At 41.6% G+C, this 26,202-nt stretch overlaps 1 protein-coding gene across 5 annotated transcripts in view; it reads right to left on the bottom strand.

Annotated features, from left to right (window-relative positions):
• The window catches only part of DDC (dopa decarboxylase), a 180,414-nt gene that overhangs the window by 49,862 nt on the left and 104,350 nt on the right, over positions 1 to 26,202 (bottom strand). For all 5 annotated transcript variants that reach the window (XM_015816164.1, XM_015816167.1, XM_015816169.1 and 2 more), the window contains 2 exons: positions 21,988 to 22,054; positions 19,048 to 19,142 (listed from right to left, as the gene is read on the bottom strand). In XM_015816164.1, the coding sequence (XP_015671650.1) occupies positions 19,048 to 19,142; positions 21,988 to 22,054 (162 nt within the window). The remainder of the gene's footprint in view (positions 1 to 19,047; positions 19,143 to 21,987; positions 22,055 to 26,202) is intronic.

Raw genomic sequence — 26,202 nt, 5'->3', positions numbered from 1 at the left:
TGACAAACTGGACTGGCAATTTTTATTGCGAGTGGTGGAGAGAATGAATTTTGGAGACAGATTTTTGTCAGCTCTTAAGGCTATTTATCAACTACAATCAGCACAAGTCGTAGTAAATGGAGGATTGACAGACATATTTAAAATTGAGAAAGGTACAAGGCAAGGATGTCCATTATCACCTTTATTATTTGTTTTGACACTGGAGATTTTATTAATTAAAGTTCTTGAATCATCGGTCATAAAAGGAATTACTCTAGATAAGAATGACTATAGGCTGAGAGCTTTTGCTGATGACCTGGTTTTTACCTTATCTCAACCTATTGACTTTGCAAGAAATTTGACACAGATTTTGACTCAGTATGGGAAAGTTTCTGGATTTAAAGTAAATAACAATAAGACTAAAATTGTTCTTGACTATCATTTGGAGCATAAATTGCCACTAACAATATTTGTTTTTGATGCAAATATATTTCAACCATTACAATTCTTCCTTCTTCATTTGAATATATTAATTTAGAGTCTATTGTCTCTTTAACGTATATTGCCACCCCTCGTTTCTTTTGTTGTGCTGATGTATAATAAAGCTTCCCCATTTTGGGGTATTCCAAAAATTTGTAATGTTGTTTTTTTATGTGTGTCTCTTGTAAACAGATTATATCTATATTTAATTTCTGAAGTTTCCTAAAAATTTTATTTCTTTTTATTGGGGAATTTAGTTCATTTACGTTTACCAAAAAAATCTCATTTTTTTCTCCATTTCCTCTTTCATTACTTATATTTTGGCCTAGTCGATCTTGTAATCCTTTGTTCTCTGGCAGTTCCTTCTCCTTCACCTGTTTGTTCACTTTTCTGCTGCTGCTGTTCTGCTTGTGCCATTGCTCCTTAGGCCGTCTCTCCCGTCTGCTTATCCTCTTGATGTTGCTGCAATCCTTCATCCAAAATTACTCTATTTCTTACTTCAAAGTCCTCTGCTTTCCAAATTGAGTCCAGTCGATATCTTGCATTGTTCCAGTTTATTAAAATGCCTTCTGGCATTAGCCATCTGAAATTTATGCCTTTGGCAATCAATTTTGAAGTTAGAAAATGGTAGTGTCTCTGGGTATCCCTCACTCTCCTGGGTATCTGTTTTAGGACCACAATTTCTTTATTTTTATATTGTAAGGGTTCCTCTCTCACTTTTCTCAGTATTTCATCTCTTGTTGATTTCTTCATGAACCTCACATGCACTTCTCTTGGTAATCTGTTTTTTTCTTGCATAGCTTGAACTCATATGAAAAATTTGATCAGTCTCATTCTGAATGTCTACTCGGTCTGCATTTAAAAGTTCTGCCAACAGTTCAATAATCACCGTTTCTATATTTTCTTCACTGTCTTCAGGAATATTTTGAAATCTCAAGTAATGTTCTGCTTCTCTCATTTCTACAATTGTCATAGCCCATTCTAGCTCTTGGTTTGTTTGTTCCAGTCCTTCATTTTTTTGCATTAACATTTCCACCTTTTTGTCAATATCTTGCGTTTTGTTTTCCACTTCCTGGATTTTTTGTTCATTTTTTATAATCTTTTGATTTTGAGCTTCAAATTGTGCCTTTATATCCGTAATTTCTTCGCTTACTTTCTCCAGTTTACTTTGAGTTTCCTCATGGTTTTTCTGCAAAATTTGTTGAATTAATTTTAAAGAAGCCTGTGTTTCTTCTTGGGCCGTACTTGCCTTTTCACACTGTAGCAATGTGCTGGCAGAACTCTGGGTTGTTGGGCTGGCTTGTCTGACAGAGGGCACTGAAGAAGTTTTCTTTGCAAGTCTGGAAACATTAGATGTACTCATTTTATTGCTCACAGTCTTAAACTTATATCCAAAGCGTAATCAGGAATCAGCTGTTGTGAGGCAAAACTACCTCCTCCCGTCTCTTCTTGGATTTAAAATGTTCTCTTTTTCTTTTCTTTTCCCCGAAGAGTGTTTATTTAGTCTTTGGCCAATGTCAACAAGTATAGCTATAAACAGTCTTTCATTTATTATCTCAGACCGAGACTTTGTTTTACTCAAGCTTTTCAAGCTTTTCAAGTTCACTGTGTATTTTAATTCTTTAATTCTTAATTCTTATTTTAATTCTTATTTTTCGCCAGTAGATGTCCTCGTTGGCTTATTTATCAACTCTCCACACTGCGGTAGTCTGGTAATTTGTTATTCATTTAACATTTCCCCTTAATGTTAAATTGCCGCTCCAAAAGTCTCTCTGGGGGTCTTTACTCTTTCAAGTTCTCCCTTTCAGGGTCTCAATATTTTCAAGCACAAGGAGAAGGAAAACTTCAGCTCACCCAGACATAACTTGTTGTTGGAGATCAGCTGTTTTTCATAGCTTCCCTTCCGGCTGCAGACAACTTGGGCTGCCTCGGCTCTCCTGGCAACCTTTCTTTCGCCCCTTTAGAGGAGGCATTCAGTACGCTTAGATTGATCGCCACCAAATCCAAGCTCCTGAAAGATCCCTCTTTTTTCGTTGCCCCTCCAGGGCAACTTTCCATCCCTTTAAGAGATGCTAGGTGAAGCGAAACCGGACTGAGAGGCTGGAGACCCAGCCTCCTATGGCCGTCTCATTCCCTCGCCGGAAGTTCTCCCTCCAGTAGACAACCTTTTTGCTAACCAGTTAAAAATGTATGTATGAAACACATACAGCAATGGGAAACTTTAACTATTCTGACATCAACTGGGAGACAAATACTGCATCAAATGAGAGCTTAAACTGGTTTCTGACCAACCTAGCTGACATTTTTTTGTCATCCAAAAAATAGAGGAGAGTACTAGAGGATATACAGGACTTAATTCTTACTAACAGAGAAGAAGTGATGGGGGGGAGGGGGTTGAAGTTGCCAATATGATCATGTCATATTGGAATTCAATATAATGCAAACACAAATAATAGAACATAATAAAACCAGTGTCTTAGACTTTAAAAGACCTGATTTTAACAAACTTAGAACTTGGGAAGGATTCCATGGATGAAAACTTTAAAAAGGAAAACAATTCAAGAAGCCTAGGAAAATATGATTATAAAAGTCCAGTCCAGCTCAAACCACTGAAAATAAAAAACAAGAAATCCAAGAAGAAGCCAGGCTGCTTACACAAATAACTCTCTGACAATGTAAGGACCCACTTCAATCCCACATCTTAAAAAAGCAGAACTCTTGGAAACAATTTCTTCCAACAGGAACTTTTATTAAGATTAGTTGATAGCAGGCATAATAGACAGGATCTGAGGGATTCTTTACAGATCAATACTTTAAAGGATCCCTAAGCAAACCCCACCCGACAGTTCATCCGGATGGTTCAGACTGCCCAATCCCCAGGTGTTAAGTCCATTGTGGGAAAGGGGAGATAACATCGTTCTGGCTCTGTTTGTAGCATGATGTTTCACAGCTCTTCACACCTCCTTTTGAGACCGGAGAAATAAGCCAGGTTCTGGATGTTTATATTTTTCCCTCCTCCTTTCCTAACTGCCAGGTTAGGGAGAAGAAAGTTCAGAGGGATGCATAGTGCAGGAGGCAATTTGTTACATTGTAATGGGCAGCAGACCCAGAAGCAATAAACAAAAGATTACATTGTAGCAAATAGAGGAAGTGAAAGTCATAACCCCGCAGGAATATCCCCCCCCTTGGCAGTAGGGCAGAATCCAGGGGAAGGTGAGATTTGGTTTTAGATCAGAGGAGATAGATAGAAATGAAATATAAATGGATTCTGACATCCTGCCCCCCTTAAAAATAAGAGAGATCCACCTGTAGAGAAACAAAACAGGTATAGAGGTTAGTCTGGTATGTTGGGATATTCTGTATGAAACTTCTTTAGCAGTTTCAGTGCTCTGATGTGACATTTATGGACCCACTCGCTTTGTCAGGAGGGAAGGTGTTTCCATGCTACTAGGTATTGAGTTGCCCCATGATACTTCCTAGAATCTAGGATTTCTTTTATCTCGAAGTGTTGTTCTCCTTCAACCATGATTGGGGGTGGTGGTGGGGATTTTTGGCCATAAGGGCAACTGTTGTTCTCTTTCCAGCAAGCTGCAATGAAAAATTGGGTGTATTTGCTTGAGGTTTTTGGGTAGTTCTAATTCTACTGTTACTAGGTTTATGATTCTTTTAATTGGAAAAGGTCCTATATATTTTGGGCCAGGTTTTTTACAGGGCTGTAGGGATTTTAGGTATTTTGTAGACAAATATACCATTTCTCCTATAATGAATGGTATGGATTCGACTCTCTTTTTATCTGCTTGTACTTTGTATGCTTGCGTAGCTTCGTCTAAGGCTTCCCTAACTATTGGCCAAGTGTTTTGTAATTGTGCTATCCATTCTTTCAGTGATGGGATTGCCGATTTGTTTGGGATTAGTTCTGGCAAAGGGTTGAAACTTTGACCGGTGGCTATTTGAAAGGGAGCGTAGCCTGTGCTGGAGTGGACTGCATTATTGTAAGTGACTTCTGCGAAACAGAGTAGGTCCGTCCAATTCGTTTCCTGGAAATTAATAAAGCAACTTAAGTGTTGCTCAAGTACTGAGTTAGAACATTCGGATTGTCCATTACATTGAAGATGATGACTAGATGACAGTCCCTGAGTGGTCCCTAAAAGGATAAAAATTCCTCCCAAAATTCTGACGTAAATTGCACTCCCCTATCAGATATGATGTGTTGGGGTGCTCCATGCAGTCTGTAGATGTGCTGCACGAATAGCTTCGCTAAGGTTTTTGCGGTGGGAATCTTTTGGCAAGGGATAAAGTACATTTGTTTGGAAAACAAGTCCATAACCACCCAGATGACAGTGTTTCCATTGCTTTCTGGTAATTCCACTATAAAATCCATGGCTATTTCTTTCCAGAGGGCTGAGGGATTCACCACTGGTTGTAACAGTCTGGGCGATTTCCGTTGCAACCTCTTAGCAATTGTGCACGTTGGGCAGCTGGCCACGTAACTTTCTATGTCCTTTTTCATGGACAGCCACCAAAATTGCCTTTTAATTAAATGTAATGTTTTTACAAATCCAAAATGCCCTGCTGATTTTGTATCATGGCATAGCTGCATGAAAGTGACCCTCTGGATGGTTGGTATATATAACTTTCCCTCCCACCCAAGGCAGTCCATCCTTGATTGTGCACATGTGTCTATTTTTCTGGAACCATTTATCTGTTTCCAAAGTTTTCCAGAATTCGATTCCAATTTGGCTGCCCAGCTGCGGCTTTAATTTAGCTTGGGCTCTGGTGGTTACTGGCACTGCCAGTTGTGATTTAGGCATGAGTGGCTTAGAATTGGTGGCTCGCGTGCTGTTATATTGGGGCATGCGAGACAGTGCATCTGCCAGGATGTTTCCCCCTCCTGGCAAGTGCTTGAGCGTAAAACGGAATTGGTGAAAATGCTGGAACCAGCGGGCTTGCTTGGGAGTGAGCTTCCTGGGTGTTTTTAAGGCTTCCAGGTTTTTGTGGTCCGTCCAGACCTGAAAAGGGATTTTATTCTCTTCAAGGAAATGGTGCCATGTACATAACAACCAATGCACCCCGTATGCCTCTTTTTCCCACATGGCTCAGCACTGTTCCATTTTGGTGAGTTTCTTGGATGTATACGCGCACGGTTGCAATACCCCTTTGTCATTTTCTTGTAAAAGTACAGCCCACACTGCCACATCACTTGCGTCCACCTATATTACAAAAGGTTTATCCGTGTCTGGGTGCCTCAGTATGGATTCGGTGGAAAAAAGTCTCTTTCACCTCTCGAACGCCTCTTGGCATTCCATTGTCCATTTTAGTGGCTGGCTAGGTTTCACTGAGGATTCTCCCTTCGTTTTTAGTAAGTTCATGAGGGGCAAGGCTATTTGGGTGACCAAAGGGATGATTTGGTGGTAAAGGTTTGCAAAACCCAGGAAACTTTGTAACTGCTTCCTTGTGTGATTTGGTGCCCATTCTAGTATTACTCTGACCTTCTCGGGGTCCATTTCAATGCCCTGTGGGGATATGCGATAACCCAGGTAGTCTATTCTTTCCTGGTGGAATTCGCATTTCGATAATTTGGCATATAGGTGGGCAGCTCGCAGTTTCTTTAAAACCGCTCTGACTAGGTTGACATGTTCCTCTTTGGATTCGTCTAAACCAGGACCCCCTTAAATAGGTGCTCCCTTAGTACCTCGTTGATTAATTGCATAAATACTGCTGGAGGCTCTTGTAGTCCAAACGGCAAAACTTTGAATTGGTAGCACCCCATTGGGCAATTAAATGCAGTTTTCCATTCATCCCCTTCCTTAATCTTAATCCGCAAAGTGCCGTCCTTCTTCTCTCTAAAGAAGCCTGGGGCGGCTACCTTAGGCTTGGCAGGTTCGATAAACCCCCTTTCTAGTTTTTTATTTATGAATGTTTCCATTTCCTCCTTCTCCTTAGGGCTCATAGAGTATAGTCCAGGCTTCAGGAGTTTTGCCCCGGGCTTGAATTCTATGGCACAATCCATGGGTCAGTGAGGGGGAAGCCCATCCGCCCTCTCCTCACTGAAAACTTCAGCAAGGACTCAGTATTCCTCTGGTATTTCGGGTAGCCCCTTTTCTTCTTCCATTGATGCTTTCTCTATTCCTAAACTTGGTAGGACTCCTTGGGTTTTTAAGTCCATAGGATTTCCCTTCGGGAAATTGATTTCTGCCATCCTCCAATTTACCCAGGGGTTCCATTTCTTTAACCATTCCAGCCCTAGGATCACTGGGCATTCCATGCCTGGGGTCACTACAAACATTATGTCTTCCTCATGGTTCCCTAGGGATAGGTGGACTGGTAAAGTGGCTAGGGTAGCTGGCAGCCCCCTTGCTAAGGACCCATCTAACTGGCCAAATGAGATTGGTTGTTTCAGCCTCTTCACTGGAAGCCCAAGTTCCCCACTAGCATCGGGCTAATGAGGCAGCAGGTGCAGCCAGAGTCTATTAAGGCTTTCACCTTGACAGCTTTGGGCATGGAGAGAGCTAATATAGTCACTCTCTTGAGGATGGGTGCAATGGGTCCACTTACCAGGGGTTCTTCCTCTGAGCTGTCATCCGAGGTGTCCATCGCCCCTGCAGTACAGGCCGAAGTTCCCTCCCCACATTTGGCAGGGGTTGAGGACTCCACAGCCTCTATCGCCCTCATGGCGGTTTATTTTGGTTTGACTGGGGACTTCCCTGATTTCCTGGCCGGTGATTGGTCTGGGTTGCGCTAAAGAGCTTTCGAGTGGCATTCTATGGCACGATGCCCCTCTCTCCTGCATTTGAAATAGCCTTGGCTGTAGCCGGTGGCTGTAGCCGGTGGTTTCGCTGGCTCGCGCATTGGCTCAGGAGGCGAGCGGCCCCATGGTTTTCCTCGGCTGTGCCTCTTCAGTAGGTCGATCTCTGCTTCCTCCACGAGGATGTACCATTCATCGAGTTGGCGTGGGTCCTCTCGAGGCAGGCAAGCATCATACAGGTCGTAGTTTAGGCCATCTATGAAATGGTTAAGGAGGATGTCTTCAGGCCAGTTCAGCTTGTTGGCAATGGCCCAAAATTCTTGTGTATATTCGGCTACCGGGCATCTGCCCAGCCTCACCGTCTTGATTCTCTTGCGGGCCTTTCGATCAGCCAGGAGGTCCTCGAATCGCCTTCTCAGAGAGGACATGCAGTGATTGAAGTTGTTGAGCTTTGGGGCATTGGAATCATGCAGGTTCACCACCCAATCTGCGGCCACTCCATCCAGAGCGGATTGCACGATACGGATATGGGCTTTATCAATGGGGATATCTCATCCATATTCTTCCATGTAGCTGAGGACTTGGGTTAGGAAGAATCCCAAGCATGGTGGCTCCCCCCTGAATTTCACATCCGGATGGTTCAGACTGGCCAATCCTCAGGTGGCACCAACAGCCCCATCTAGCAGGAGCCCACATGGCCACTGCCAGCCCACTTCTTCTGTGGCCACTTGCTGCCACTCAAGTGCGTTGCCCCCAGCCTCCATTTCACCAGCAGAGGCCTTCAGGAAAGACCTCTGCAGCCAAGAATGGAGCCCTGGGTTGAAGCAGAAGACCTGCTGGTAAAACAGAGGCTGGGAATGATGCACATGAGTGGCCGCAGAAGAAGTGGGCTGGCAGTGGTCATGTAGGCTCCTGCTGGATGGAGCTGTCAGTGCTGCTGCCCTGAGGCAAGTCAGGTGTCGGGGCCTGTGGGGGCCCTAAGGTAAGTGGGTGCGGGATGTGTGGGGCAGCTCGACCCCCTCCCTCACCTCGTGGCAGTGGCACTGTGAACAACCAGATGGAATGGGCAGGTAGCCAGCCACGCAGGTTCTTAACTAGGACTTATTTTGGGGGTAGGGCTTATATTAGGTGCAAGCGAAGAAATCAAGCTAGTGCTTATTTTCAGGATAGGTCTTATTTTCAGGGAAACATGGTAATTGTGAAAAGGATTTTGGAGTCGCAGTGGACAATTACTTAAATATGAGCCAGCAATGTGTGCAGCAGCCAAAAAAGCCAAATGCAATCTTAAGCTGCATTAATAGAGGGATAGATTCAAGATGACATGAAGTACTAGTACTGCTTTATAAAGCCTTAGTAAGAGCACACTTAGAATATTGCATCCAGTTTTGGTCACCATATTATAGAAAACATGTTGAGACTCTGGAAAGAGTGCAGATAAGACCAACAAAGATTATTAGTAGCTGATGGCTAAAACATATGAAAAATGATTGCAGGAGTTGGGTATATCTACTCTAATGAAAAGTAGTACTAGGGGAGGTGTAGTGTCCTGAGCCTACAAGAGCTGACTGCAGGCTCAGAATTGTTGCAAATGGTCCCGGGCATTCCCAAAAGCTGCCTGTGACCAGACAGAGTGGCGCCAGCCTTGTGCACATGTGCAAGGTGCGAAAAGGCTAAATTCCTATTGGTTCACACTGTCTGGGTTTCAAGCACTATAAAAGGCCTGCGTGCCTTTTGCTGTTTGCTTGGTTGTAGGAGAGAGAAATAAAGAGCTATTGTTTTCACCATGCGTCTTTGTCAATTGCTCGCAAACCGAAAACTCAACAACTGGCGACAAAGGTGGGATCCCTGCAAGCAATAAAAGAATTAAGGACTCACCCAGGAAGTCCTGATGATTGGGAAGATGGCGTCTGCATTTGCGATTCAGCCTGCCAGTACAGCGTCGCTGGGGGGTGAGCTTGGCTAAAGGACCCTTTCCCAAACATCAGCTTGCAGAGGAGGCAATTGGTGAAGGTCGTAAACTTTACGATGTCGAAGATTGGCCGCTTGACTGATTTTGATGTCTCCCACCCAGAGAGATGGAATTCCTACATAGCACGGGTGGAGAACTACTTTAGAGTAAATCAGATAAGAGAAGATGGCCTGAAGGCAGCAACTCTTTTGTGTGCCTGTGGACAAGAAGCTTTTGACATCGCAGAAAATCTGGTGGCCCCTGCACCTCTGGAGTCAGTAACATACGCTGACTTGAAGAAGATGTTGAAGGAACACTTCCAGCCGAAGTTTTCTGTCATTGCTTGGAGGCACGCATTCGAGCAGAGATACCAGAGGCCGGGTGAATCTGCTGTGGACTTTATTGCTGCCTTAAGACAAGCGGCCAGCCTTGTGAGTTCAAGAAAGGCTGCGTGATCGCTTTGTGTGTGGCTTGAGAAGCCGAGACCTCCAACAAAAGATCTTTGCAAAAGAAGAGGTCTTGTTCCAAGATGCGTTAAGAGAGGTGGCAGCAGAAGAAGCAGCAGGCGGGACTGTAAAGGCTTTGAGCTCACCAGAAACCCTCCAGCCACAGCTACAGTCCATCAAGAGGATGCTCGAGAAGAATCAGAAGCGGATCCTGAAGAGGAGGTGGACAGACTTCACCAGCCAGCTGAGAGGAGGCCGAAGGGGCATCCGGACAAGGCCACAGCATCTCTGCAGTGCTTCGGGTGCAGAGGACACCACAAGCGAGCTGACTGCAGGTTTCGCTCCGCCATTTGCCAGGCATGTGGCAGGCAAGGACACATTGCCTCCATCTGTTTGGGTCGCCAGAAGGTCCAACCTCAGGAAGAATTGCTTCAGAAAGGTACCAGGGTCCCCAGCCAACACAGGGTGGGTTTCTGCGCATCGCGCAGAAGTATCCTGAAGACAGGAACACACAAGCCCCTTAAGAAAAAACTTCACATTGACGTGAAGTTGCAAGGGGTTCCCTTGTTGATGGAGTTGGACCACTGGGTCCGCTCTATCAATTATCTCAATGGACACCTTCAAAAGGATTTGCAGTAGTAGTGGCCTTCGAGTTAAACTCAGGCCATCGAATCTAATACTTACTGATTTCCAAAATTCTAAAGTCAGTGTAAAGGGAGAGGCCACACTCAAAGTACAGCGAAGGGACTTTGAGGGGTTCTTAGATGTGGTGGTAGTTGGGAGTGAATGTACGAGCCTTATTGGGCTCAATTGGTTCGAGGCTCTGGAAATCCAAGTAACTGGGCTGCACAACTTGCAAATGTTGGGTCTTGCAGAGGTTTGCAAGGAGTTTGCAGATGTGTTTAGTTCAGAGCTAAGATCCTACAAGGGGCCTCCCATTGCACTACAGTTAGACCCAACTATCACATCCATCAGGGTCAAGCCCAGAAGGGTGCCTTTTGCCCTCAAAAGTAAGATAGATGCTGAGCTGGACAAATTGCTCCAGCAGGGCATTTTAGAACCTGTGGATTCTAGTCCATGGGAAACCCCCATAGTAACGCCTCTAAAGGGTAATGGGGAAATACATATATGTGCAGACTATAAGTGTACACTGAATAAAGCGTTCAACGGCACGCTTATCCAGTGCCTGTTGTAAGCCACATTCGGGCCTCCCTCAAGGGGGGGGCGCATTTTTGCGAAACTTGACCTGGCACAGGCCTATCAACAGCTACCTGTTGATGAGGCAGCTGCAGAGGCCCAGACGATTGTAACTCACAGGGGGGCCTTCAAGGTCCAAAGACTGCAATTTGGGGTAAATGTAGCCCCTGGCATATTCCAAAGTGTTATGGAGAGCACACTTCAAGGTATTCCTGGGGTCTGTCCCTACTTCGATGACGTCCTCATTGCTGGGGAGTCATCTCAAAATTTAGCAGAAAGGTTAAGGGCTGTCTTGCTTCATTTTCGAAAAGCAGGCCTTAAATTAAAGCAGGATAAATGCAAGATAGGAGTCACTTCTACTGACTTCTTAGGGTTCAGGATTGATGCCCAAGGCATTCACCCTGCTGAATCAAAGCTGCAAGCTATTCAGCAGGCCCCAAGCCCCAAGTTTAAAAGTGAACTGCAAGCCTTCTTGGGACTCTTAAATTTTTACCATGCATTTCTCCCACATAAGGCTGCAGTGGCAGAGCCGTTACATAGGCTCTTAGACAAGCAGGCTCCATGGCAGTGGACTAAAGTCCATGACAGGAGTTTTAATGAGGTTAAGGCCTTGCTCACTTCAAATGCTGTATTAGCGCATTTCAATGAGCAACTGCCTGTGTGCATCACATGCGATGCATCTCCTTATGGGATGGGAGCAGTACTTAGCCATCTGAAGGCTGATGGGACACAAGTCCCTGTGGCCTACTACTCAAGGACTCTGTCATCTGCAGAGCGGAATTATGCTCAGATTGACAGAGAAGCCTTGGCCATAGTGGCTGACATAAAGAAATTCCATGATTTCTTATATGGCCGCTACTTCACGGTCTACACAGACCATAAGCCTTTGCTGGGTTTGTTTACCACTAACAAACAGACACCACATATTATTTCCCCACGTATGCTGAGATGGTTCATTTTCCTGTCAGCATATGACTACACTCCCATTCATAAACCTGGGAAAGAAATGGGCCATGCTGATGGCCTCAGTAGACTACCTCTTAAACAGATAGAGGCAGATCCTACTCCTGCCATTAATATTCTTTCTATTCAGGAGTTACCTGAATCTCCCCTCAATGCCAGGGACGTGGCTGCAGAAACAGCCACTGATCACACGCTCACATGCGTGCTGACCTGGGTGTTGTCAGGATGGCCTGACACGTGCCCCGATACTCAGTTTCAAAGCTTCTGGTGAAGGAAGCATGAAATGTCTACTTTCAAGGGGTGCCTGTTATGGGGTAGTAGGGTAGTAATCCCAGCCTCATTGAGGTCTAGAATCTTGCTCTCTCTGCATGAGGGACATCCTGGGATAGTCAGGATGAAGGCGCTTGCGCGCAGCCATCTTTGGTGGCCTGGGCTCGATAAAGCCATCGAGGCCCAGGTGCACGGGTGCCAACTGTGCCAACAGTCATGGCCTGAAATGCCTCAGGCCCCAGTACATAGGTGGGAGGAAACTCAAATCCCATGGTCACGGGTGCATATAGATTATGCTGGGCCCTTTCAGGGGCAATTCTTCCTTCTCATCGTTGACAGCCATTCTAAGTGGCTAGAGGTTGTTCCAGTTTCCTCCACTACTACTGCCAGGACCATCCAGGTGTTGAGAGGAGTTTTTGCCTCACACGGGCTTCCAGATGTCCTGGTCTCTGATAACAGCCCCCAATTTACCTCTTTTGAGTTCCAGGCTTTTCTTCAGGCCAACGTGATCCGGCATGTGACTTCTGCTCCCTTCCACCCATCCTCCAACGGACAGGCAGAGAGAATGGTGCGCACTACCAAAGATGCCCTCAAGAAACTGACTTACGGTAACTGGCATCACAGGATAGCAAATTTTCTTCTTGCACACCGCACCACACCTTGCACAGCCACAGGGAAGAGCCCTGCTGAACTCCGCTGGGGTCGCCGCCTCATCACCAAACTGGACAGGTTGCACCCAGACCGGGTGGATTCACAGGTGTCACAACCGTGGGCACCTAGGAGACTTCAAGTGGGCGATCCGGTTTGGGCTAGGAACTATGGGCCTGGACATCTCTGGGTCACAGCTGTGGTCTGCAAGGTCTCTGGGCCGTTGTCATATTAAGTTGCCTCGGATGATGGCTGCGTTCTTCACAGACACGTAGACCAATTGCGTTGGAGATTGGACAGCCACGTTTCCGCTCATGGCTCTTCTCTGGGGGGGGAGGACCATAATATGCATTCTGGGTCACAGATTCCCAGGGATTCTGGGTCACAGGTTCTCAGGCCTAACAGTGTCTCACAAGATGCTGAGGCTGTTTGGGGGTCATCCCAAGATTCTGCAAGTGCTCCAAGCAGGAATTCTCAGGATAGGGAGTCATCCCGCACATCCGTCATTGCTCCAGACAGTGAGTCACACCTGGGGTATCCACATTATTCAAACATGTCAGATAGTGCTCCAGACAGGGAGACAGACCGGGGGTATCCACATAACACACACACAGCCATAGAAAGGGAATTCCATCAGGGGCACTCTCATAATTCAGCTATTGCTCCGAAAAGGAAGTCAGTAGCAAAGGGGGTTTGCCATGGAGGCAGCTCCTGACTCTGGCACCCCTGGCATGTGCTCGGGGGCTACGGAGTACTGGGGCACTTCCACCACTCAGGCCTCTCCACCTGCTGGCCTTGGGCTCAAGGGACAGTGTTCCCAAGAGGAGTCTATTGTGGACTCGGTGACTTCCACCCCTCCAAGGTGCACTGGCTTGGACTCAGAGGGTCCAGCCAGTCAGCAGCTGCAGAAGGTACCTGGGTATTTGGGGCAGCAAAGTCTTGGCCTGCCTAGCCTGGTAGGCAAGCAGGTAGGCCAGGCACCCTCACCAGGGTCACCTGGGTACTTAGGGCATCCAAGTCCTGGCCTGCCTAGCCTGGTAGGCGAGCAGGTAGGCCAGGCATCCTCACCAGCCCTTAGAAGGTTGCAGCGGGCCAAGTGCCCCCCTAAACATCTGGGGGATTATGTGAGGTTTCTGTCAACATGGGAGGAACCTTGCTATGAGGTCACTGACGCTGAATGAGGGGATTAACTCTTAGCAAGAGTATTATATATGATTATAATTTTGGATATATTTATTTCAGTTAAGAATTATTTTGAAAGGGGTCTGCCTGTGTGCAGACTGAGTATTTCCACCCTCCTTGCACTTGAATAATGCATCTGTGTCATCATCCCTACATTGCACAATACACCTATGTGTAAGCCTGGTGTGTTTCATCTAGGGGGGAGGGGTGTTGTGTCCTGAGCCTGCAAGAGCTGACTGCAGGCTCAGAATTGTTGCAAATGGTCCCGGGCATTCCCAAAAGCTGCCCGGGACCAGACAGAGTGGCGCCAGCCTTGTGCGCATGCGCAAGGCGCGAAAAGGCTAAATTCCTATTGGTTCACACTGTCCGGGTTTCAAGCACTATAAAAGGCCTGCGTGCCTTTTGCTGTTTGCTTGGTTGTAGGAGAGAGAAATAAAGAGCTATTGTTTTCACCATGCGTCTTCGTCAATTGCTCGCGAACCGAAAACTCAACAGGAGGCATGATAGTAGTTTCAATATTTGAGAGGCTGCCACAAAGAAGAGGGGTTCAACCTATTTTCCAAAGTACCAGAAGGCAAGACAAGAAACAATGGTTGGAAACTGATCAAAGAGAGAAGCATCCTAGAACTAAGGAGAAATCTCCTAACAGTGAGAACAATTAATCAGTGGAACAGCTTGCCTTCAGAAGTGATGGATGCTCCATCACTGGAGGGTTTTAAGAGGAAAATGGACAGCCACTTGTCTGAAATGGTATAGGGTCTCCTGCTTAAGCAGGGGGTTGGATTACAAGACTTCCAAGGTCCCTTCCAATTTTGTTATTCTGTTAAGCCATAGAATTCAATGAGGGTGTACTTTCTTTTCACATGATTATACATCTACCCCACCTTCACATATGTTGAACAAGCAGTGCTTGGGAGGGGATGCTAAGAGTATCATAAGTTTATTTCCTTTTCTTTTGGGGGGGGGGTGTCTGTGAATCAGTGTTGATCCTAACTGTCTGAATGGTTCCCTGCACTTTTCTTAGCAATATTTTCAAAAGTGGTTTGCCAGTAGCTGCTTTCTAGGAGAGTGAGAGACTAGCCCAAGATCACCCATACAGTCTTATGCCCAATGCAGGATTAGAATTTACAATCTCCTGGTTTATAGCCGAGTGCCTTAATTATTATACCTAATTGGCTTCCTACACACAAATAATAAAGGTTATTATTCCTGGATTAATTTGTCAAAATTACTTAATTTTATTAACCAAGTTTAAACACTTGCTAATGATATGTGAAGTGCCACATTCTAAACACTGCCCTCACTTCATCCCAATGGTGTTAAGAGTGGCAAATACTTAATGATATGACCCTGCATCTCTTGTTCAAAGGAAAAGTGTGGGAATACTAGATTTTCTCCCCTTGCATCTTAACAGTTTTTCCAAAAGGTTACTGCTCTTTTATGTAAAACAAATGCTTTAACTTATCTTATAGAAACAGTGAGCAAAGAAGAAATAGAAGTAGGAAAATTTATTCATATTTATTGAATGGTTGCTACCCTGAAAAATGCTGTGCTACCCTGCAAGTGATGATTCATTTCCTTCAAAAGCCAATAAAACCTACAGGAAATTACACTGGGCTTTGTTTGCTGATAAAATGAAAAGAAGAGTTGCTTTACAGGTTAACATTCCCCCTCCTTTTTCTTTATTAGTCTGTAGCCAGTAGGCACTGACCTTCTCCAAAGAATGTTTTTTCTAATGTTGACATAGAATTTATCTGACAGCTGAAGAGAGACCCAGGAAATTGCATTGCCCTTATCTAAGGAAGCACAGGGAAAGTAACTAGGCATTATTGAAAAAGGGGCAGAATATAAAAGAAAAATATTATACACAGAATGTTAAACAAATTCTTCTCATCTTTGCTCTGTTGTAAACTGAAGAAACAAAGCAAGAACTTTTCTACCTTGATTTTCAAATAAATGCAGGTAGGAAAGGTGATAATTAAACAGAATTATTTCAAATAAGTTGCAGTATCAATCTACAGCTGTAGGGCTATTCAAAAAAGGAAAGTCAGCTTTGCTCATCACTTCATTTTGCTGTTCCCTTTGAATAGAGGAAACATCAAAAGAACTTTATTGATTGATTGGTTCCATTTCTATTTTACTTTAGTCAAGTAAAAGACCCAAAAGTGTTCTTGATTATTTATGGTTCCTTTAGGATTGTGGCTGGCAAAAAAAGACAGAAACACACAACTATCTCCAAAGGTTCTGTACTCACAAATGATTCTTTTATCTATCAGCCAAAAAGGGGCATTTCCATATAGCATAATTCTCACTAGATAACCTCTCAGTCAGGCACATACATAACTTTTCAAATGACTCTTCTGCTGCCCTCCAGAGCTGGAGAGGATGAGCAATCGAAAAAGGTTACTCAGTAGTAAGGATATGAACCATCAATTTCTTCCCTAACATGAGGTAAGAGAAATAGCAAGTTTTAATAGAAGGCTATGCCCATGGATTCTGAGACAATTTAATACCAAGACAGTGACGGAAAGGCCCTTCCCCAGCCTGGCAAGAGAGTTTTGTGAAAAGATCAGTAATGGGTAAAGAGCAGTCTCCCCAGGTCCTCTTATGACTCCTACCAGATTTGGCAGCAAACTGCCATAATTGAGCAGGATCCCAAGAGAACCGGAGAGTCCATCTGCCAGCCCTTGTTAACCAGCCCAAGAAACAACCAACAGATGCTCTAGAAAAAGCATGGAGAAATAGGAGAGATTCTATTTTACCATGTCCATTCCAAAGTATACTATTTAAGGAGCTATTTTTAAACATATATTTACCATTTTTCTGAAAGAGAAGCATTTTCACTGTTTAAAAATATGAATTTTGGGCTCTTTGAAAAGAGCACTGAATCCATGTTTAAAGTAGCCTAGCTGACAGCAAGGAAGATAGCGGATGGATGCAGGGTGATCATTCCTTTTCTTTTCACCATATATAAGATGTCTCCCACATGTCTGTTAAATGTTTTTCAGGCTTCTTTTCAAACAAAGGTCTAGTGCTTTAAATCTTAGTTCCCTATTTTAAAAATAGGATAAAGAAAACAACTAAGAGATAAATTGAGGGATCTTATTATAACCCCCTGGAGAAACATATTTCTCAGCATTTCTTTAGAAATCTCTCAACAATCTACAGCTTTTCTGGCACCTAAATATTAATAATGCATATTAAGATTTACATGTAATATTAGCAAATATGAGACAGATTCCCCTGATCCCACTTCCTCCTGGTTCCACTAGCCAGCAGCTGTTCTGTAGACAGAAATCAGTTGAAATACTGGCCAGTATGGGAGAGAGCACAGTGTTAAAGAACCAGATTTCCCCACTGCCAGGAGACCAGTGCCCGGGGACTGGAGGGGAGGATGCATACCAACCTCTGACAATTGTTAAACACTTTATTGATGAAGTGCCTTAGCAAAAAATAGACAAGAGAAGAGGGAGCACATCTCTTTGTTATCTGTTTTTCACCAATCACACTTCAGTTGCATGTCTTTTTTACAGTAAGACCACATTTTCATTCTCCAAATAAAGTGGTACTTTTGTACTCAACTGCTTTGAAACTCATCAAATTTTGTACTTAATGCATTTTGACACAAAAATTTGTCCCAGTATTCATAGTTTGGTACTCAACACATAAGCTAAAACTTGTCTGTGTCAGCTGCCTTATGATTTATTATTTCCATATTCCTTATGGAAAAAAATTGTTTGGTACTCATCATTTTTGGTACTCATTGCACACACACCCCGAACCAATTAATGATGAGTACCAAAGTACCACTGTATCACTTTTAGCAGATCTTGTGTATCCTGGTCAAGAAGCAGGTGTGAAAAATACCCAAGAAGCTGAATCTCTTTGTTCCAATACTAAAAGATATAGAATATAGTTAACAGATAAAAAGGTCTTAGAGCAGAACCAATAGTGATCACATTACTGCCAAATGTGAAATCCATTATTCTTGTATCTGCTGCAATTCTAGGTAATTGATAGAGGCCATGCATATGTAAATATATGAACCAAAATAATTCAAATGGAGAACAGCAGATATATAGGCACACACATAGCCATTGCTCTTAACACAGAGAGCACATACACAACACATAAACAAAGGATCACTCTGCTGGAACAAAGAAAGCTCTTTTTTTCACTTCAGGAGAGAGATTGCACTGCTCTCCATTGGGTAAGAATACCCTGTATAATCCTAATACAGTAACAGTAATTGTAGATTTTAAAACCCACATTATAAAGACTTAGATTAGAGAAAAGATGGGAAGGATGTTTCAGCAATGTTACCCTGCAGTAAGGAATGCAGATGGGGTGTGGAGTTCAGAGCTATAGAAATCCAACCTCATTTATTAAATAGCCCATTCAAATGTCTGTTAGAATTGAATATATGCTGTTATGGATGAGTGATTGGGTCAGTATAAGATGACAATTGGCATATCATCTGTTAATTTCCTTCTTAAAATAGCCAAAGTACCAATGAAGGAGAATATTTGTAACTCAGGGTTGAAATGAGGGGTCCTTGGTGCTCTCTGAGCTTGCTTGTTTTCTTGCAAGAAAATAAGCAAGCTCAGAGAGCACCAAGGACCCCTCAATAGCCAAAGTGAGAGAACATCCCAGTGTTCTTGTTCTAGGAAATTACCTATTTATTTGCTGTTTATTTAAAAGAGACTAATATTTAAAATTCTGATTAGTGTGTAACCTGTTTAGTTGACCCTCTTCCTTGCCCCAAGAGCCCAATCAGCTTGCTGATTCAGCAGAAATCTAAAGGCAATTAAGACAAGTTAATAGCTGGAACTTATGGAGAAAAACTAGGGATAAATCATATTAAATCTGGGTTACAGTTTAATTATATACCTATTCCAAGATGAAAAGAATAGCCTAGATAGAGCACTTCTCTGCTATTATTTTATCTACATCAAAGAGACAGCATAGCTCTTCTAAACCATGTAGGACTTATTTTTCTAGCATTTGGTGGGCAGAAGTCAAAGCAATCAGTGGCTTGCTACAACTTATTTCATTTATGGGTCATGTTACTAAGAATCACTGATGGTATGTTAGGAACTTATGTTAATACCAAACATAATGTCTTACGTGACTTTAAAAGCATCAGCTAAATGGTGTATTACATTCTGAATTATAGAACTCTGACTTGCCTCTACTCCATTGAGAAGGTAACGAAATTCAGGGCAGATGAAAGCACTCCCAGCATAGGCTGCATCAATATGCATCCAAATATTCTCCTCATTACCTAGAAAAAGAAATGTCTTAGATGCAATACATTTTACCTTATTAAATTATTGCAAAGGTGGGGGAAATGATCATTTGGGAGTTGCTCCACATAAAACAGGAGAGACACAGAACTAGCCATTTCTTAATGCAATTGGCAAATGGTTCCCTGCTGGCTGGTGACAGTCAGAGAGAGAGGGTTTAATCCATAGTCTAGCTGAATACACTTTTCACATCCAAAATTAGGATACCACCATCCAGTGACAAGCCTGATTGAAGGCTACAGATGCATGATCAGATGAACATGAGAAAAAGTACATTTTTGCTAGTACAAACATCTGCGTGCTCAAGGATTGGTACAAAGTAAAACAGCTTGATAATAGAGAAAAGGCCTAATACTCATAAAGTGAACCTTTGAAATCCATCAGGCTATTAGATATCATTTATTTAATTTGTTTCCCAAGAGAGTTGATTATAATCAACTTAATCTGAATTCTACCCATGAATTATAGAAGCAGCTGTCTAAGAAAGGTAGTATAAATAAATTAAGAAAGTTCTGTTCATTGTCCTGAAATGTACTCTATACTGTTAATTCTTAACAACTATTGGCCAGTTATTAATGTCCCTTTTTCGGAAAGGTGCCAAATAAAGGTAGCTGTATAATGTCTGATGCTTTTGAAAAAGATGGATTATCTGGACTCCTCCCCTGGCTATGGAAGTTTCTCAGCTTTTGATTTCCTGATGGAATACTTCTTCAGTGAATATAATTCTATTGAATCTCCTAGATTTAATTATACTGTGTTGTGATACAGGATTTTGAGGTGTTTTATGATTTTAAAGATTAGGTGATTTAGAAATTTTGTTATAAAATTATAAATTTATAATACATATGTGCATCCTATGAACATGTTCATTCAAACATGATTTCAAGATTCATTTTCTGATCAGTCATTATCAACTTGGATCCCATAGATTATGCTGTGTGCATGTGTCTTAATATATATCACTATACACTTTTACCCATTAGGTGTTATGTTTGGTCCCTCACAGATATTGAACCACATTCTGCAATCAAATCAAAGCTTTGAAATTAAATCCAAAGACAGATATATCTCTGTTTTCAATCCCTAAAAACATCATTTGGATTTCAAGATTCTGACTATGGATAATGGCCAGAAATGGAGTACTATTCCAAATATATGCCTGCCTTCATATATAAACAAGCCATTGCAGTGATTGTTACAGCTGATGCTATCCTTTGAGGGTCCTTTGTGGTTCCTCTACATTGATCTAATGTCACATTATAAGAAGGAGGCAAGGAAAAAGAAAGAATTTATTTTCTATCTTAAAAAAAGAAGCTTGGTGCTGAGTCTAGCCATGAAATGTATATAATAGTTGAGGGCAGGGGAATGGGAGGGATTTCCTTTTTGCTTCCAACAGGCTGGGGGAAAAGCAAACAGTGAGCAATCGGAAGAGCAAAAAATGGTATAAGAAGAGCAATAAGAATCAGAATCTAGAAGACATAGTTCTAAAGCACATTTAAACCTAAGCCTTCTCAGGCAGGAGATAATCCCAACTATGATCAACAAGAAAAAATAGGCATTTTGTGTTTTGTTGTTATTCTAATCATGTACAGATAGTCCTCAACTTACAGCCATTCATTTAGTGACCTTTCAAAATTATAACAGCACTGAAAAAGTGACTTATGACCATTTTTCACATTTATGACCTTGTAGCATCCCCAAAGTCATGTGATTAAAATGTGGACGCTTGGCAAATGGCTCATATTTATAGATGATTGCAGTGACCCAGGGTCACCTTTGCTGCTTTCTGACAAAATCAATGGGGAAACCAGATTATTTAACAATTATGTTACTAACTTAACAACTGCGGTAGTTCACTTAATAATTATGGCAAGAAAGGTTATAAAATGGGGCAAAACTCACTTAGCAATTGTTTTGCTTAGCAACAGAAAATTTGGGCTCAGTTATGATCATAAGTTGAGGATTACCAGTATTCAAATATGTTTTAATTTTATATTGTTTTCTTTATTGTGTATTGAGCATATGATCTTGCTAAATAATTGCAGTAAAACTAAGCTTAATAAATGCTATATGTATGAGCAGGGGGTTGGACTAGATGACCTCCAAGGTCCCTTCCAACTTTATTATTATTATAACCTTTGATAAAATTTCAGAACATAGGTTCCTACTGTGATGAAAAAGAAGAATGTGAAAGTTTAAATTACAACTATAAAAATATATAGTATTTCAAGTCTGCCTAGCAAGAATGGAGTGATCTATAGTAGCTGTAATTTACCACTTAGAGAAAAGATTATATGAAAGAAATATTATGGAACTCATACATGCTGTGGGTTCATTTTGCTCAATACTTTGTACATCATGAGTAATATTCAGTGAATGACACCCCACCCCCAAATGGCTTTCTTGGGAGCTTTCATCATGGAACATTAGAATTGAAGTCATTGTCCTCCAAGTTTAGGAGGGAGAGGAGTACTGAATTTTTTTGTCTGGACTTCTAGAGTTCTAAGGACTTTACATTTCTGATTTTCATAGGTTCATATATATGCTTTTTAATGTTTACATAGAAGTATTAAAATGTTGAAATTGATTCGAGATTGGGTGGCATATAAATGAGTAAAATAAGTTTTTCCCAGCTAAAAAATTCAACCAGCTCTAGAAATGATGCCACAAAAGTATTTGTCTAATTAAATTGTGCAGGAATACCAAGTTTTTCTGCTGAGCAAGTCTCTTACTCAAAATCCATTAAAGGACTTAATGCAATATGACAGACACACCAAAAGCAGATTTTTAGTGTTCAGATAAAATGATCACTTGTTAACTTACAAATGGGACCCAGTTCTAGCAGATTGTCAAAGGAGCAGCATGTTGTAGTTCCAAGAGTTGCACACAACTGCAGGTACAAAAAACAACAAAAAATAGAGATTTTAAGAATAGCATTTAATGTGATGATAGTACATACTCTACAAATATAATTCAGTATATTCCTGAAAAGCTGGCAGTCTAATTTCATGCAGCCATTTTTAGGGTGCTCTATGATTATGCAAACATACTTTATCAAAGACAACAAAACATTTTCAGTTAAAAAAAGCTTAGATGTAGTATCTCCTGCCCACCTAAAAGTTCAAAAGCATGCAAATGCTTGTAGATAAACAGGTATCATTTTGGTGGAAGGTTATAGTGTTCTGTGAGCCTGCCTATAATCATGCTGGCCACATGACCACAGAAATGTCTTCAGACAAAGATGGCTCCCTTGGCTAAGAAAAGGAGACTGGTCAGGGGAGACCTTTATTTTTAGATGTAGTACCTGATAAGTTTGATTGTAAATAATCATTTTAACTTTGTACTTTTATTTCTTGAAATCAACTTGTATTTTTAGTTTTGTATAATATTGTTCTGCCATTTTTTCCTGGTGAAGGAGATCCATATATTTGTGAGGTCCTTCAGTAATCCTCAGGAAGCCTCTTTGTAAATAATAACATACCAGAATAACAGAATTGGAAAAGACCTTGGAAGACTTCTATTCCAACCCCCTCTCAAGCAAGAGACCCTACATCATTTTGGACAAGTGGCTGTTGAGTCTCTTCTTTAAAAATTCCAGTGATGGAGCACCCACAACTTCTCAAGGCAAGCTGTTTCACTGGTTAATTGTTCTCACTGACAGAAAATTTCTCTTTAGTTCTAGGTTGATTCTCTACTTTTGGTGCAAAGTTACCAAAACCAGTAGCTTTGAAATAACTGTGGAACTTAAATTTTTCTGATAAATATTGTCACCAGCCAAAAGCACAGTGCACTGAATAACTTTGCAGAATGCTCAACAGCTTCATTAATTTTGGCTTCTGGAAAAGTTGAAAACAATTTTACTGATTCTGTAAAGGACCCAAATACAAATGTATCTTCTGAGATTTTCTCAGGCACTTACTATGCTATTGCGTCTGCCTATGGGGATGTTGAGAACTATAAAAGAAAGAATCATGACACTGCCTCATGTTCCTTCCTTATACAGAGGGAGATAAACTGGAAAAGAAGCTGACCATACTTAGAAAATCTCTGACCATTGCTTAGAAAAGTATCTGTGAATCTATGATAATGGTATATATAGAAAACTTGCACATTTTTTGTAGTAAAGCAATAAAATAAGTCATGAACATCTAAATATGATGCTCAAGTCATGATCTTTCCAAAAATTATTCCCTATACAAAACTAGTTTTTTTTTTTACCCTAATGCAATTTTTAATCTCAATCATGGTTATAAGGTGGCCCATCATATTGTTATAACAAAAACTACACTGATTCAATCATTAAAATAGCTAGAGTAAATCCAGTTAAAGAAAAAGGGTTCACTTATCGCTATTTATTCTCATAACATTTATTTATTCAATATAAGTATAACAGCTATAAATAGCAGTTTAACCAATGACAACACTGGCTCACAGTTATTGGTTTTTCCTTCCCCTAATAATTTTATAGATAAGAAGCTTCATAACTAAGGCTGCACGCATTCTGCCATCTCTGCATGACAGCATAAAGACTCCGCATATTAGTTGTTACCAGGATATGTATCTGCGGGTGATAAAAGCCATACCAAATAGTCATTGTAGTGCTGATGGTTAGATTAAAGATATAGCATCTCAGTCTCTGTGTCCTAGCACCATTTACATTCACAGATTCATAAACCCCAATAATCCATTCAAGCTTTTTGCTATTATAAAAAGAGATGTCAGTCTGTGATATAACTCTGCAGTATCATTGTTATGAATGTGTCCTATAAGCAATTTGAAATCTCCTTACTTCAATTCTCAAAAGATACTCAAGCTAACAGCAGCTGTTGTGTTTGTGAGGGAGATCTAATACTGCATTTAACCCAATTTGAAATCCCCATTACAACAGTGTAATCACATTTGGAGCAGGGACATATTGTTTCTCTTGAAAATTGTTCAGACAGCTTACAGACCACTCCAGACTTTCCATCTTTAAATATAGCACTGTTGCTCTTATTTTGGAAACAAAGCAATGAGTTGTATAGCATAATGACCACACCCAACTAGGTAAGTTTAGCATTTGGCTAAGAATAAGATCAGATATGTTCAGAATTCTAAAGAAGAAATGTTGTAGCATCACAGCTCTGAAAACCACAAGGAAACATCTCAAATTGCAGTAAAACAAAAAAGAATGGAAAATGGTATAACAGAGCCCTGTCAGACACATATTTTTGTGGCCATTAAGTGAACGGGCAATTGCAGAAAAACAAGTTAAATCATAGATCATAAAAATGTTATGTCTCAATTGATTTTTTATATTTAAAATGCCAGGAAGCTCATAAACCAAGGCAAGGATGTGTAATCACATTCAGTAGTCACCCTTGAACCATTTTATGGCTTCCAAAACCCAGCAACAGAGTTAATAAGATTACTTCAGTGCTTTGAAAAATAATTTTGATCCATTAAAAACATTAAGAAACATTAGTAGTCCTGTGAAAGCAGGTGTAGTCTGCTTCTCTTCCATGTCTAAGGGTGTTTGCAGACAAGGTTAAAAAAAAAGTCAAGATGATGCCAGTGGAATCAAAGCTCCAACCATTTTTACATTTGATGGTCAAATGGCAGCCATCTTGATTTTTTAACCATACCTCAAAGGTACCTCTGTCTATAACTCTTGAAATTATAGTCACTTTCCTAGGGCAGTCTTTGACCTGAAAAAGCTTGCCTTTTCTATCTGAAAAAAGTTCTATTAAAGTTGTTTCTCAGAAGATGGCACTGTGGTCAACAAGGTCAACTGTGGTCAACAAGGCATGTTGTAAATAATTCTAAATAGGGTTATAGCTTTAATTGATTTGATGTCTACTGGTTTATCTGTTCCTAAACTACTAGCTAAAAGACTGCCAGACCATGTTTCTTCCTCCTTAAGAAGAAATACTAAGTTCCCTCCCTATGAGGGATTCTCATTGCAACAAATCATTCTTCTGCAAACAATACACAGGCCTGCAATTGACCATCCAAAGTTAGACAGTTCAGGATTTTGAATTTTTTTCATTTGTACATCTCACAAGGCCTCATCCAAATGATAGGCATGACATTGCTGTCAGGGAGGATCCTTTTTTATTTTTTTATCTAATCTTATTAGTCACTACAGATTGCTTATTGAAATAAGTATTATCTTAATATCCTATGATGAATGTTCATTATTTCTAAAAGTTCACTGCTTGCAGAAAAGGTACTATGATTGGAAGAAAATATGCAGACACCCATAAAAGAGCATTCATCAATAGTTTTTTAAAAAGAGGCACAACCCAGCATTCTGCCACAGGAAGAAAGTATCCCAGACTTCCCTAAGGGAAAAAAAGGGCAAATATTGGTGATAGGAGATTCAATTATTAGGGAAATAGAAACAATAGTCAGAAAGACAGTCAACTTAGGGAGGTATATTATCTCCCTGGACCAAAAATCAAAGATGTAACTGAGTTCCTTACTAAAATAATCAACCTCATGGATTACTACCCATTTCTTCTACGTGTGGGGACCAATTATACAACAATGAATCTGAAAACAACAACAAAAGATTATGAACAGCTACCATGTTTCCCCGAAAATAAGACCTATCCTAAAAATAAGCCCTAGCTTGATTTTTACTTGTGCGCCTAATATAGGTCCTACCCCAAAAATAAGCCCTAGCTAAGAGCCCGGTCATTATAAGGGAGAGCCTTTGTCCTAGGGAGACCACTGTGCCTCAGATAGACGGCGTGGAGTCCCTCCTTGTGAAATGGGGGCAAGGGGTGCAAGTGGGCTTGTTGATTATATACCTGGCTCCCTGCTATGTATCAACAGCCCTGCCTGAGCTGGCTGATGTGATAGCCGGGGTGGCGGTTGGGACCCCCAGACTTATGGTCTTGGGGGATTTCAACCTGCCATCAGTGGGGGAGACGTCAGCGGCAGCTCAGGAGTTCTTGGCTTCCATGACGGCCTTGGACTTGACCCAATTAATACAGGCCCCCACTCACACGGGTGGACACACGCTGGACCTGATTTTTGTCTCAGGCCAGTGGC

This window comes from Protobothrops mucrosquamatus, unplaced genomic scaffold (assembly GCF_001527695.2).
Source record: "Protobothrops mucrosquamatus isolate PMUCROS unplaced genomic scaffold, P.Mucros_1.0 scaffold408, whole genome shotgun sequence".
In the NCBI taxonomy this organism is placed as follows: domain Eukaryota; kingdom Metazoa; phylum Chordata; class Lepidosauria; order Squamata; family Viperidae; genus Protobothrops; species Protobothrops mucrosquamatus.
Note: the sequence above shows the minus strand (reverse complement) of the source record. Positions and strands in the feature narration are given on the sequence as shown.